The sequence below is a fragment of the Mytilus edulis genome, chromosome 4, assembly GCF_963676685.1.
Source record: "Mytilus edulis chromosome 4, xbMytEdul2.2, whole genome shotgun sequence".
NCBI lineage: Eukaryota > Metazoa > Mollusca > Bivalvia > Mytilida > Mytilidae > Mytilus > Mytilus edulis.
Window position 1 is genome coordinate 13,405,940 of NC_092347.1, and position 16,740 is coordinate 13,422,679.

General features: G+C 31.2%; 1 protein-coding gene across 1 annotated transcript; it reads left to right on the plus strand.

Moving 5' to 3' along the window:
- The first annotated feature begins 1,330 nt into the window (after nt 1–1,330).
- On the plus strand, nt 1,331–14,933 carry LOC139519004 (microfibril-associated glycoprotein 4-like). The gene is made up of 5 exons (XM_071310716.1): nt 1,331–1,470; nt 10,832–10,980; nt 12,725–12,821; nt 13,665–13,829; nt 14,540–14,933. The coding sequence occupies exons 1-5, from the start codon at nt 1,407–1,409 to the stop codon at nt 14,788–14,790; spliced, it is 726 nt and encodes a 241-aa protein (XP_071166817.1). The 5' UTR covers nt 1,331–1,406; the 3' UTR covers nt 14,791–14,933.
- The last annotated feature ends 1,807 nt before the right edge of the window (nt 14,934–16,740 follow it).

Genomic DNA, 16,740 nt, shown 5'->3' on the forward strand with positions numbered 1-16,740 from the left:
GTACTGAATTCGAGTTATAATATACCTTTGTTTTATGTAGAAGAACTACTATAGGTTGCATTTCTTTAAATATTGACAATGCATTTACCCATAGGAACTCTCTTTACGGCTAAATGCGTACCACTTTTACTATGAAGCTTCAACGTTTATATGCCCCGAACTTCAAAGATTTTAAACTAACACTGAATTTCTTAACTACCCCTACCTCGACTGCAGGGTTACCACAGATTTCAATATAAACAATATTCACATGTATATTTACTGGTAACATTTCCAAGTTATGTCTCTATGAGATGCAACCTACATATCAGAACTGGGAACCAGTATGTAAACACAATTAATTATCTATGAATATTATAAATCTCCCTAAAAGAGGCGTGGTTTGAGAAACAGCTGTATTTACAAAGTGCAACCTATAAGCACAACGGTCTTTTTTATTTGTTTATCAGTAGACTTATTGAAAATAGCCGTTGATAATTTATTTGATATTCAAATAATGATATAAATAAAAATGAACATTAAATTATTCATTTAGAATAGGAATAATTAAAAATTCTTAACAAATGTAGGAGTCATTTTGTTTATCGGGAAAATTTTTCGTGAAATAACTAAAAGTGGTCAAGCATTGTGATTAGATCGTGAATGATCTGGTGTAGGATCGTAAATGAATGAATTGGCGCACACGACTTTCAAACTTGTGCGCATGACTTTCTTACTTGTGTGCATGACTTTTAAACTTGTATGCATGCCTTTCAAACTTGTGTGCATGACTTTAAACTTGTGTGCATGACTTTCAAACGTGTGTGCATGACGTTCAAATTTGTTCGGATGAATTTAAAATTGGCGGGCACAACTTTCAAATTGGTTCACACGACTTCAGACTCGTGTGCACCAGTTTGATAGTCGAGAGTACCAGATTTTGAAAGTTATGCGCACCAGGTTTTTTTTATGTTAGTTGCATGACTTTTCTAACAAGTAAGCGACCCTTAAGTATATCAACTGTTTCTTCAGAACTGCGAATAAAACCCTCAAGGAAGTTGTTAAAAAACAGAATGTGTTATTTTCACAAGCCCTGTGGCTCAACTTTATTTAGGCATGCCGGTTACCAAATGGAAGATATAACCTCAAAACATTACCAAATAATGATATACTAGTATGTAAAATACACAAAAGCTTCTTTGAATAGAGTTTTTGAATTAAATGCAATTGTGTTTACGCGTTCTCAAACCAAACACAACACGTTTTTACTTTCAATGATACATGAGCAATAAATGTAGATCTGCATTATTTTTCTCACAAGTATTTACCCTCATATAAACTACACGTTTCCGGTGCGTATTACATTGCGCAGTTTAGTTATTATACTACGACGTAAAACTCTTTGTTTGAGTGTTGTATCCACCAAGATGTGGTACTTTGTGATGTTAATTTGTTTGGTAATCGTACTGGTAAATTCTATTAGCGTTTCCAGTGAGTATTATAAAAATAAGCTATAAAAGTAAATTATGTTAGCGTTTCTGGTGAGTATTATAAGAATAAGTTATAAGAGTAAATTCTGATTGCTATTCCAGTGTGTATTATAAAGTATAAGCGATAATAGGCATTTATGTGAGGGTTTTCAGTCAGTGGCTTTTATCAGAATATGTTGTAAGGCTAGCCATTAAACCAGGTTTCAACCCGCCAAATTTTCTTAAAATGCCCTGTACAAAGTCAGAAATATGCAGTTCTCAAATAGTCCTTTTCTTTGTATGTTGGCGTATGTATTTGTAGCTGTTCAGTGTTTCTGTTATCCCGTTGTTTTCTACTTATAGTTGATATACTTTCCACGATTTTTGTTTATGACCTGAATTTGTTTTCGCTTAATCGATTTATAACTATTGAACAGCGATAAATTACTGTTGCCTCGTTAAGGATGAATTATATCTGCATTTTAGTGAGTATTGTTAAAAATAAGTGACGAGAGTCTGAATCCTGTTAGCGTTTCCAGTGAATATTATCAAAATAAGTTATAGTACATTAATTATATTTAACAAAAATATCTATCTTACATTGGGGTTCGTGTTGCTTATTCTTTAGTTTTCTATGTTGTGTCATGTGTACTATTGTTTGTCTGTTTGTCATTTTCATTTTTAGCCATGACGTTGTCAGTTTATTTTTGATTTATGAGTTTGACTGTCCCTCTGGTATCTTTCGTCCCTCTATTATATTGAAATACTGTTGATATGCGTAAATGTAGTGTTAATTTCTAATTTGTCATCTTTAGTGTTTGAAGGGGTTACTGTTAATGTTTGTTATTATTCGAACTAAGACAAACTCAAAAAGTAAAATACAAACTATCTTTATTAAGGATAGATTCCTCCCAGTTACCAGTGCTTTACGACTGGTGAAAATATAGATAATAAACAATCCTGGTTATAAATGGCGCGTTAATATTTAGATTGCGACTCCTTCAGGCAAAATTGAATCAAGGTATTTTCGGCTGTCCTATTATCATCTTTATGTTTATTTAATGTGTGTGGTTTTTTTTTGCATTCAGCTTTCAAACTTTAAGTGTAAAGCGCATGAGAATAAGATTATGTCGTGTGAATTAAACTCGATATAGTACGTCTGTATTTTAGCATTTAGGTGGTCGGTTATTCTATTTTCAAAATCTATATTTCGTTCCGTTATTATGCTAATACATTAATAGTATATTGACGTTTGAAACTCTCTTAGCTACTATAGATTTGTACATAAAACATATATGATGACCGAATATTCGGAAGTTCCAGACAGCCATAACTAATTTAAGTTTTCAGTTTAACAGTATTTAGTTGTTGAAATTAATTTTATGTTCGGCTCCTCTTTTTGATGCATGTACATATTTTCTTAAATCGGGGAATTGATATGACCGTTGTTTTTCACTGTTGGTTGGTTGATTACGTCTGATTCTATCGGTGGTTATGTTATACCCCATTTCAAATTAACCTTGAAATTCGATAGTTTTGTCATACTTTCTGTCTAACCACTTGACTTTATTTTCGAACTATTTAACTCCTTATGTCCACTGTAAAAATGATGTTTGCTTCTACATGTGACACAATGTGATTTAACCCACCAGAATGATGTCAGTATTTCCGATTTTATGTTGTTTGAGAAGAAAAACTTTACATCCCTTCTCTTTTTATAACACATCATACACATCATTTTGACAGATTCTCACGCTTGCATATAATGTGCCAATTGTAATTTAAGTAGAAACATCATAAATAGATACTCTAAATTTATCAAATATCATAAAACTAAGTGGATGTAAAAATATGATATTATCATCAATTCTGACCTTAGGGCAAATTTTGACAACGTGAGACCTAAACACAAACTATTTTAGAGGGTTTAATCAGATGATACCAGACATAGTTTTTCCCTGTATTTTGAAAAGTAGCTGGATAACTGTATCCTCTGAATTGTTAAATTTAATGCAGCTTTCCTTTTTGTTTTTGTTGTTTTTGTATTTTATCAGAATTTCAATTAAAGTTAAAACATATCCATACTCGTATTTATCTTAATAGACATCAGAAGTTTATCGCTGTTAAAAAATCATCAACTGATTGAGAGAAAACAAATCCAGCTTACAAACTGAAATCAAGGGAAACACATCAACTATAAGATGAAAACAACGGAACAACGGGAAACCTGAAGTGCAACAAAAATAAACGCTAATATACATAAAAACGGACTGTTTGATAACCCTGCCATATTCCTTACTTGGCACAGGACCTTTTAAGAAAACATGTTTTTATGGATAGAAATATATAAACCAATCCCAAATTTAGGCACTGGGTAGAAAAATGGCGCTAGACTACATTTTTCGTGCTATCAAATGTCTTACCAATACCATTTATTTAGTAAATATTATTCACCATGAATAAATCCAAGTCTAACATTGTTGACCAAAAGACATTTAAAAAGAGAAATATCTGGAAATTTTAAGTCCGTCTTATTTTCTCTTCAATTTATCTTAAAAGACAAAGAACTGAATCTTTGTTCTCTCTACTGGATACCAAATTTCATACGTGCCCTTACAAACAACGCTATATTTCTAGTTCCTTAGAATTCTTTACGAAGCTTGTTTCCAAATAACGGACCTGTGATATCAATCAAAACTGAGGATCAGATTCCAACTCTTCACACAATAAGTATCAAAACATTTTACTCTTAACAAAAGTGATCTTTATTCAAAACTTGAAGACAGGTGCACAGAATACGTTTTATGAAATATGAATGACACACATTTTAAAGTTTGAGAGAGAAGATACCAACTGAAGGTGGTTATTAAAATATGCAGTACAAAGATAAGTATAACAGCACCATGGCCAAGGAAAAGACAAACAATCCCTCATACATTTCAATAAACTTTTGAGTTACACAAACTAACACAAAATGTGCTGAAGAAATGTGCTGCGTAAGATAAACATATTGGTTGTGTTATGTGGCAGTCTTAAATATCATAAAGACGATATTTCATGCAAACCCTTGTCACTGAGACGTTTCTTTGTTCGTATGAGGTAGATGCATAAGATTGGGAAGGGGATCGGGATTCTTGACGGGAAAAAAAGATATGAGTAGATACTACACGACTGATCTAATTTTCTTGCCAACTGATTTCAACTCAAATTTAGTATGTTTTTCTGACGCTTTATGTGTTGAGGTTTTTTATATTCTATTTAAAAATCAGAGTAATTTGTATTTTAGTGTCATGGTCTAGCATATTCTTTCAGATTTTATTTCTTGTACTTTACATGCACTCAATTTTATATAAACTAATGTCTTATGATTTCGGTAATGTTTAATGTTATAATAAATATATATACAAATCTGCTAATACCTGAAAATGATCACCGAGTATCATTAATCGGAATTAGATATAATCAACAGAGAGAAAAAAACACATTATTAATTTTATGCGTCCGAAGTGCTTTAATTTCTGGATTTACTACTCAGTCTATGGAAGAAGCGATTCGATAAAATCTTTTCTTATATCAACGAGCGATATTGTCTTATATCAACGAGTTGCATTGTGGAAAATTTCAGACGAATGTTAGCATTTGTACGAAGAAAGGCAGATTTCTCGGTATAAAGAAATGACTCTTTTCTTAAAACAGGGTGACATTTAACACAACATACGTCAAGTGTATAATATCCATGGATTATTTTATGTAATAACAAGCAAGGTGTTTTTAAACGAGAAAATTGAATTGTTGAATAAATGAAACATAAATGCACGATTATTCATTTGTAGATGTACACATTCTATAAATATCATGTACCAAATTCAGTGGAATGCTATTGAGATGAATGCAATTGTTTGCTAAGCCAAAATCATCTATAAGTCAAAGATACTGCTATATTTTATTATATCAATGCGATATTTGTCTTATATCATAGCGATGATTTTTTAATATAAAAAATTTATGAATTCGATACTTTTCTAATATAACTGCTATAGTTTTCTAATATAAAATGAATACGATGACACGTCACAATGCATGTCAAGAAAACTGCAAACATAATTCACAAACTTAGATCATGACCGGTTTAATGTTTTAGGATCAATATCACTAAAATTTCGTAACTGTAACAAAATGAACGCTTACAGGAACTTATCATTTCGAAAATGTTGCTTGACCCTATTGATAGTTGAAAGTGTTAACAACCTGTTCAGTCTATTGTTTTCAATCACATGGTTTAAAGTCATATGAAACGAGTGAGTGTTGAAAAATAATGTTTATCCAATTCTTGAACCAATACATGTATATATCGTAAACTTAGTCCTTTGTGCACGATTTTATCATTTTTTTCGCAAATATATCGTATAATCGTCAATTTTTGTTCTCTCTGTCTGTTATGATTTAACAAATATGGCTCTTCATTTAATGTCGTGTTATGAAGCCGAAGTTTACCGATTGTCACCTTATAGTTAACAAATAACAAAAAGCATGGGTATTGAGCACGTGTTTAAAATGTGTAATCAGATAATTGTTTGTTTTAATGACAGATCCATGCGTATTGCGATCACCTGATTTTTACGAAGCAAGCAATTAAATATATGTAAACTTCTTCTAAATGTGGAAAAATTAAAGAATTTTCCTCAGAAAAAAAGTATATGTACATAAGTTGTATAATGAAAACTATCTATTTAGTTATAAAAAAACATATGCATATTTTTTTTAATTTGAGGTTTCTTTTGACCAACTAATTCGAATTGAAGTGTTGATGCAATGGCGGAATTTAAATGCGGTTACAAATAGTCTACCGACCTATTAGATTCTAATATACTGGTCACACTGCTATAGCCTATCCACCAATATCGAAATAGACAAAACATATCATTACTTAAAAGAAACATTCATTCAAACAATCAAATCCAATACAGCTCTAAATTACTATGAATATTCAAATGGTAAAATAAATAATCTTAACAAATTAAAATGTACAAATGCTGATGTCCCGAACTTTAAAGATACCAACTGAGTAGCCTCAGGCTATAAATTTGACAACTTCAGATACAACGAAAATCAAAAATCTTGTCACACAGAAAATGTATGTATTATTAACATAGAAAAAAATATTGAGAAGGAAAACAGTTCTTTTTGGATATCAAAGACTTATCCCGTTGGTTAATCAATATCTCTATGAACATAATCAGCTCGTCGCGTGGACGCTCTTTTACATCGCGATGTCCGTCAGTGCATTCCGATGTATTGTTGGCACATAGATTTTACTTTCGTTTTTGACTAGTAACAGATCGTATAAATACGCGAACATTTCTTAGTGCAAACTAACAATCCATATCGCTTGTTATAAATTCGTGTCTTCAATGAGTACTAAAAAAAATGTTTAGAACACAAATAAATAAGATGTAAATGTCTTTTGACGTTAGAAATGAGTATATATCTTTTCTATATTTATAAATTTAGATCGTTTAGTTGGAGGACTGGAAAGCATTTATTTATAAGGGAAAATTTTAAAGATTTATAGATATAAGAAGATGGTGCATGAGTTCGAATTAGACAACTTTCCATCAAAGTAATAATTTGTTTAAAGTAAACCATTATAGATCAACGTAGGGCATTAAACACGGAGCCTTGGCTCACAGCGAACACCACGCTATATAGGAATAAAAATATAACTAGTGTTAAACCATTCAAACAGGAAAACCAACGGTCTAATTTGTATAAAAAAAGGAGATTCAAAAGTACAGGTTAGATTTTGTCGAATCAATTTGAACGAGGACAGTATGATTCATCATTGTTATCAATAAAGAAAGTCTTCCATGCGTGCGTTGCGAGCATATCTGATATATATTATTTCGGTGCGTTCATTATAAAATTTGCTAAATGTTATATATGTGAACAATCGTTTTGATACTTAGCTATTTGATTAAGACATTGTTTATTAAACCCTTATTTGCTTAGTTTTGCTTCCAAAAACAGTTGAAAAATTTGTAAGATGCAACCAAAAACAATTTGAATTTAAGTAATGGTCATAAAACTGCTTATTTACATACAATACTACTAAGAAGTAAAATCACAAAAATACTGAACTCCGAGGAAAATTCAAAACAGAAAGTCCCTTATCAAATGGTAAAATCAAATGATAAAACACACCAAACGAATGGATAACAACTGTCATGTTTCTGACTCGATACTGGCATTTTTCTAATGTTGAAAATGGTGGATTGAACCTGGTTTTATAGCACTTAACCTCTCACGTTTATGACAGTCTCATCAAATTCTGTCATATTTATAACGATGCGTGAACAAAACAGACATAATAGGTAAAATTGTCAAAATATGGGTACAGCAGTCTAATATTAGTACTAATTAGTACTAATATTGATATAAAAAAAATACCGCTATGATATTTTAAAAGTATCGCATTGATATAAGAACTAATAGCATTTGTTTATTTATGTATATAAGAAAAACACAGCACTTCAAATTTTACACGGACATAAACTTTAGCTTCTAACTAACTTCTGAATCTATATTTAGACTCAATTGTTGTTTATATTTGAACAATAAGTTTTAAAGTTAGTTTTTTCTTAATTTTTCGTATCCGAAAACAACATTTTCCGCATGGAATGTCTGCATATTTACAATATTTACAATTGATATTATACAAATATAGCCTTTGTATAAGGTCGATACAAGGATATATTGACCTCATACAAAGGCTATATTTGTTATATTATTAATTTCCGACATGTGTGTATCAAAATCGTCATTTAGGTTTGTTGGAACTTTATATATATAACATTGTCTCCTTGACAATAACAACATATTAGTGATTATTTCATTTACTTTTTTTTTTGGACATCTTATGTATTTGAAGATTTTTTTTCGTCAAATAATCGATCACAGATTTCATTCTTTCAAAACGTTAAACAATATCCTGAAATTCATTACATGACGTCACAAAGTATATCGGTTTTTAGATATTCTAAAAATAACCGTGCAATATGCTTTTTGCCAGTCAATATGCTTTTGCTATCCGCCGTTTTCTCTCTACCTTCGAAAATATAGTTTAACATGTGACTATCCCTAAACGAATCAAATTTGTTAAAATATACGAATTAATAATATTTTCTAATATCGCTATGTGATATAAGAAAAGTTTTTATCTATAACTTCTTCCATAGACTGCTAATAGTATTAGTGAATCAGGAATAAAGCTTTTTGAAGGGGGTCACAATTTAGTTAAAAGGTAAAATCAGAAAAATACTGAACTCCGGAGAAAATACAAAACGGAAATCAAATGGAAAAACCAAAAGCCGAAACACACCAAACGAATGGATAACAACTGTCTTATTCATAACTTGGTACAGCTTATTTCTATTTTTATTGTGTAGTGTTTTGTGGACTTATTTTTAATTTGCACATATGCCTTCTAACTATGGTGTTTTACACAGGCAAATTTCATTCACATCAATTTCACATGAATTTAAATTCATGTGAATCTCACGTGAAATTCACATGAATTTCACCTCAAACGAGCTTATACATGAAACTCACGTGAAGACAAGTTTTTGTGAGTTTCATGTGAATCTCATGTGAAACTCATATGAATTTCACATTAAAATGACGTAAATTTTTTTCATGTGAAATTCCCATAAAATTTTAAAAAAAAAAGAGTATTTCAAATGACATCTTAATTTTCAAACTTAGTTAAAATCATGAAAAATATCAATTTTTTTGGTGGTAAATTTCACGTGAAATTCATGTGAAAAATTCACATCAGATTCATGTGAATCTCAATTCACGTGAAATTCACATGAAAATTTTCACGTGAGTTTCATGTATAAGCTCGATTGAGGTGAATCTCACGTGAAATTATTCATGTGAATTTCCTGTGAGATTACGTGAAATTCATGTGAGCAAATTTTGCCTGTGTATAGATCCCTTTTTTATTCTTATTTTACATAATTTGATTGGCCTCTTGGTACCTTATTTATCAAATGTTTTCAGACTTTCCATTTATTTATAAAAAATATATATATATACATAGCCAATATCTCTTTAACTGAAAAGTACCATGAAAAACAAACCGATTAAAAGTAGTATTTTCGAAATTTTCTCAGAACTGTTTACAAATATTGATAATAGTAAATAAATGAATTGCAAATTGATATATACCATTGCTATGCCTATTGCAATTTTCATTGTTAATTTTGTGTATTATATCAATCTGAAGTGTCGATCCTTCTCAAAATGTTTCTTTTTTTTAAATTATTCTAATTGTAGCAGCATTATTGTAGAATATTGAACGCTTACAATTATTTATAACTGTATCTCATTCTAAAGGTGCAAGTCACGAGCCAGAAGCCGGTAATATAATGGTGTACGTTGGTTGTTGTCTACTATAATTATTTGTTGTTTACTGTATTAATCATGCCGTTGGGTTTCTCTTTTATATTATTTGAAAATTTGTCATCCCAGAGCCTTACAAATAAAGGCAACAGTACTATACCGCTGTTCAAACTCATAAATCCATGGACAAAAAACAAAATCGGGATAACAAACTAAAACTGAGGGAAACGCATTAAATATAAGAGGAGAACAACGAAACAACACTACAATGTAACACACACAGAAACGGACCAAGCAACAGACAAAATCCCAAGAGAATAACAAATATAACATCAAAACTAAATACATGAATTTGGGATAGACAAGTACCGTGACACGTCTTATCGCAATATGAATTTACACTAAAAAATAAGAGAAAACAAACGACGCAACGTTAAAATGTAACACACACAGAAACGAACTATAATATAACAATGGCCATATTCTTGACTTGGTACAGGACATTTTTAAAGAAAAAAATGGCGGGTTGAACCTGGTTTTGTGGCATGCCAAACCTCCCCTTTTATAGCCATGTTAAAATCTTGAATACGGTATGAAGTTTACTCATTGTTGAAGGCTTAACAATGACCTGAATTTGTTCACATCCTTTTTTGTGATTTGTTTGTGGACAGTTGCAAAATTGGCAATCGTGCTACATCTCCAAATAGGTATTTGATTTCTTTTTAATGGTTTGAACACATTCCATTTTAGTGTTTCAATGATTTGAATATATGTTGAAATGAGCGAAACATTTGGGCAGCAGTAACTGTTGTTTAATGATGTACAAATGTCACAAATAAAGTGAAAAAATATAAATCAAGGTAATAGATAAATAAAAAGGGGATCACAGAATCTCATTCTGAATTAGTACATTTCTCGAAAAACTAACCTAGAAGGATATGATGTTTGCTTATTCTTTATGTGTGATTTAAAATTTATAGGTCGATATAACATCGGTATTCCTTCTGACTGTGGTGACATCGATATAAAGAAAGGTAGTGGTGTGTACATGATTTACCCTGAAGGAGTGGAGGATGGATTCAATGTATATTGTAATATGGAGACGGATAACGTAGGAGGTGGATGGACGGTGAGTTAAATCACCGACAGTTCAATGTTTATTAGGCAGACACGTATGTGTATCACGAAGAGTTGAGTTGTGAAATATTTGTTTAGTTCTATTACAAACTATAATTTACATTATTCTGTATGTATGATTTGCGTTTTCAAACAAGTTTAAATTTTGATCAAATGTAAATGTGATGATTTGTAAAAAAAAACTCTTGGGAACGCAACTCAATATATATATAGTAGGTATGCTTAATATAAATTAATTGTTTGGTAACCTTGATACTATTTGTTTATTGAATAGTACAATAGACATCACCAACAGATACAACGATAAAATAAATTACCGAATATATGGAACCATACAATAGATCTCATAAACCTATAAAGGATAACAGAAATTACCAAATATATGGAACAATACAACATATCTCATCAACAAATAAAGGATGACAGAAATTACCGAATATATGAAATAGTACAATATAACTCACCAACAGATAAAAGGATAAAAGAAATTTACGAATACACTGAACTATACAATAGATCTCAGAAACCTATAAAGGATAACAGAAGTTACCGAATATATTGAATAGTGCAATAGACCCCCCACCAACAGATAAAAAGGTTTAGGCATTTCCGAAAATATTGAACAGTACAATAGACCTCATGAACAGATAAAAGGATAACAGAAATTACAGAATATATTGACCAGTACAACAGACCGCACAAAAACCAACTATAACACTCGACTCATATTAAAGAATGACATACAAAAAAAGACGATAGAAATACAAAAATATGCTTTTAACATAAAGCAGAATGTTCGTTCTCTCTTTTCTCTTTTTTTTTATGTTTCTTTATGCGTGTGCTATTTAACGCTATTTTGTCTGATGCTTGGTCCGTTTCTGTGTGTATACATTGTAGTGTTGTGTCGTTGTTCTCCTCTTATATTTATGCGTTTCCCTCAATTTTAGTTTGTTACCCCGATTTTGTTTTTTGTCCATGGATTTATGAGTTTGAACAGCGGTATACTACTGTTGCCTTTATTTGGCATGGTTTTGTTCAAGTTTGAAGGCTGTCATTTACATGTAGTTGTTAAAATATTAATCACTAGTCCGTTAAAAATTTGAATAGATGAATGCAACTGGTCCATTGGTACATAAGACCAATGAAATATACACCTAGGGAAAAACACCATCATAAAATTGAGAGTCTATAATACCGGTGCTATGACCAAAAAGAAAAATAACGAAAAGACAAACCTATAAAATACTACACACAATACTAAAGATCCACTCACAGGAACTCTACTAAAATCCATGGTAAACACAGGTTCTCCTAGAGGATAAGAAGTTCCTTCTCCATTGCTCATAACATAAAAATTCAATGATATTTTGCATTATGCGATGTCTTCATCATAATCATAATAGGAAACGCAATCCCCAGAATATCGGATCATTGGAAAAAAAAAACTATACACTATCTGCGGAAGTTGTTACATATATGCTTAAGAAATAGAAAGTTCAAAGCAATTTATCTAAAATTCATTAGATTTGAGAAGGAATGCAATTTGAAACATTTGGAAAAACATAGGACTGCTGGAACGCTTTATAGTTGAAACAGGCTCCAAACTCTTGCGGAAGTATGACTTCCTACCATATTTTTTTACGATGTTTTTTCGTGCGATATTTTTAAACGAGCAGTAAACAATAAAGGTGTTTTGGACATTCCAAATAATGATACGAATCTCTTTACAACCATAGGTGTTCCAACAACGACTAAATGGTGAGGTTGATTTTTACAGAGGATGGAATGATTATAAATATGGGTTTGGAACTTTGGACGGAGAACACTGGCTTGGTGCGTTTTCTCGTAATTTTTTAGATATGCTATCATTAAACATTCTCAAATAAAAAATGTTCTAAGATTTTATCAGTCGTGAAAACTCAAAATATACCTTTTTAATGGCAAATTTATAAGAACTTGATGATCATGAGGAACAGATGATTTTGAAAATGTTTGTAAAAGTTTCTATATATCGTACAATACTGTTTACTCCGAAGCTCATATGCAGTAGCTGTTTTAAGATTTAATTTAATGAAACATTTACAACGCTTTATGGATGTTTGGAAGTATGTTACCATTTATTTTAAAATCGAAGAATTGTCATTTAAGTCGAATGATACGCACGGGACAGTTTATTTCGCTGACGTTCTTCATGAATCGGTAAACTCAATGTGCGACATTGACATTCGTTGTACGTAATCCAGGCTTAAAAAACAATAGTTTTCTCCAAGTTTGACATTAAGTGTTAATCAGTAAAAACATTGAAATATAAAGATTCCATTCGAAAGCAACATAACTCAACGGCAATATAGAAAACATAACAGCTTTATCAATAAACAATGCTTTATTCTAAATTTCAAGCTCTTAATCATTACGAGTCTACGAAGGTCGTGTCAATATATCTCAATGTTTAGAAGAAAAAAACATATATTGAATTTTAATCTAATTGTTTGTTTCTAGCATGACTGTGTCGAAGTGGCGATATTAGTATGTCCTTCACTGGATTTTTTAAAGTTGGCATTGTTATAGAAACATAGATTATAATCCGCAAAGTTGCATTTTACTCATATATTACATAAAAAAAAAAATTACTATTGTGTATAATCAATAAAAATTGTTTTGATATATTACATACAGGCAATAAAAATCTCAATATTCTTACAACCCAAGACAAATACGAACTCTTAATCACGATGCAGGACTTTACCAATCATACTGGATATGCAAAATATGCAAACTTCAAAATCGCGAATGAAGATTCAAAATTCAAGATGACCATTTCATCTTATACTGGCAACGTTGGTATGTTTATCAAATTAGATTTATATATACATTTGGTTTTGTGCTGACAATATTTTGGGGATGATTTGGTTACTTTTCTTTGACATCACCTTTCATTTACATGTACGAAACACTTCCATCTCGTCTTTGTAAAATAACTCTAGACCTATTTGAAGAAAAGCAAAGCGACCTTAATTCAATATTTTCCGTGGGAAAAATAAATCCATATTTTTTTTTAAAACTTCATGAAGGAGTCACATATGTCGTTAATGTTGATAAAACATGGGTGAAAATAAAAATTAATAGTGAGCATATTGTGTGTTTAAGCAAGGATTTGTATACTCTAGATTAGTTCGAAAATTCATCACTTCATTTAAATATAATTTTATTTCATTCACACCTTGAATTTTAGTTGTCATCAAATTATTAATGATAAGAAAAGGAACGTCGTTACATACGGAACATGATGATGAGTCTTTTTTCCAATTCCCGTAATTGACCATATAATAAGAAATCCCTTTTTTAGTTATCTCCCTTCTGAAGGATATAAGTTTTTATTTACGATGGAGAGCTAGCAGACAGTACAATTTTGTCCGGTATAGAACCAGTCTACGATTGACAAAGGGAAGATATTTGTTTAAAACGTGTGTAATAACAGAATCAATCGGTTATTGATTCTGTTATCCTTTATTTATTGGTAAATTGACTTTTAACACCTACTTTTTTCAAAGGTGATTCACTTAGCGGCCATAATGGGAAGAACTTTACTACGAAAGACCAGGATAACGACCAATCAGGAGGTAACTGTGCTTCCTTATTTAAAGGTGCATGGTGGTACACATCCTGCCATTCTTCAAACTTGAATGGGCAGTATCTTGGCGGGAAACACAATTCACACGCTGATGGAATCAATTGGAAAGCTTGGAAAGGCCATTACTACTCATTAAAGACAACCAACATGATGATTCGAAAGAAAAAATAAAAAACCTTTGCAAAATTTGTAATTTATCGAAATGTCTTTTTTAATAGCAATTCATTACAAGGTATAGTTTAGGTGAGGCTTAATAAATTAGAGTAAAACAGATAGAAATTATTCAACATTTAAATAAAATGAAATGAAAAAGATTTGTTTTTATTTTCCTTAAAAAAAAGGTTTTAATGATCAAGAACACAAGAAAAGAACCTAACAAATTTGGGTAATAATTATACATTTTTCTGGTGATATGAAAAGAAAGAGATCTGGTACGAATGCCATGTATATATCTACCAGAGAACTACAGATTACTTTCATGAATGTGACCTAACGAATTAGACTATTTACCAGATTTGGTATAACATAAGCAGCACGACGGGTGCCACATGTGAAGCAGAATCTGCTTACCCGTCCGGCGCACCTGAGATCAACCCTAGTTTTTGGCGGGGTTCGTGTTGCTTATTCTTTAGTTTTCTATGTTGTGTCAAGTGTACTATCGTTTGTCTGTTTGTCTTTTTCATTTTTAGCCATGGCGTTGTCAGTTTATTTTCGATTTATGAGTGTGACTATCCTTCTGGTATCTTAAGTCCCTCTTTTACCGGAATATATTTATTCACTTGATACTTTTCAAAGGACAAACTGATATTTAATTGTCCTTATGATATGTTGTTTAAGAAATTTGAATGTTTCTTGCTTTGGAATATTTTACACATTTGTACATTGAAACAGCTACAAATTGGTTGTTACAGTTGCTAGTGGAATGTCAGTTTATAAAATTCAAGTTATACATCCTAATTGTCAACTTTTAGTTGATAAACTATGTAGTTGCACTGAAACATGAAGCCATCAGGCAATTTGACATTGTAACGAAGCACAAAATTAGCTAACATAAAAGTAAAACATGTTCTACCAGACTAAAGTACCAATCAGTACACATCCAACGAATTTGGTGTAAACACTTTATAAAATAGCATGACATTTTGCCATGCAAACATATTAATAAATTGTATCGACAGAACGAAGGCTCATTAGTTTTTACAACTTCATATCAATACATGCTTGTTATGTTGAAATTGATCACAAGACAATTTTAGGGTCGTCAAGTTCTTTACTTATTCCTTATTCGTTACTCATTCCTTATTCGTTACTTAATCCTTATTCCTTGTTCGTTCCCTATTTTATACTTATTCCTTATTCATTACTTATCCGATTTTTGATATCTTTCCTCCTTTTTAAATGGTTTATATTCTTATTTTTGTAATAGGTTCTTATTTTGTTGAGGTGAAATTACCCTTTTAACACATATGTATCCGTTTTTGTGCTCAACCAATCCCCTGCTACTTTATATTCAACACCTTTTTGTTCCTTATTCGATTTAAATGTTCTACCTTTTAGCTGCTTTATTTCCGTGTGTCTGGAGTTGGCACCTTTTACAAAATACCTTTTGGAATTTTATTTCTTGTCTATGGTGGTAACTATGGATTCTTAGAGGTGAAATAACCCTATTAGCGCGTATGCACCCGTTTCAGCTCTCGACTAATACCTTGTTACTTATTCGTTTCTTATTCACTGTTTATCGTTGCATCTTTTTAATGTTGAATTTTCTTTTATTTTCTTGTATCTGGTGGTAGTTGTGGGTTTTTAGAGATAAAAGAACCCTTTTACTGGATTTAACCCTTTTTTTAACTTGGGCACGTATGTATGGGACGAGTTGGTAATGGGGTGATTTGTGATAGATTGAAACTTACGTTACCTTAGTACTGCTCATTACTTTCCCCGGCATGAATATTGTACTGAATTCGAGTTATAAAATACCTTTGTTTTATGTAGAAGAATTACCATATGTTGCATTTCTTCAAATATTGACAATGCATTTACCCATAGGATCTCCCTTTACGGCTAAATGTGTACCACTTTTACTATGAAGCTTCAAAGTTTATATGCCCGACTTCAAAGATT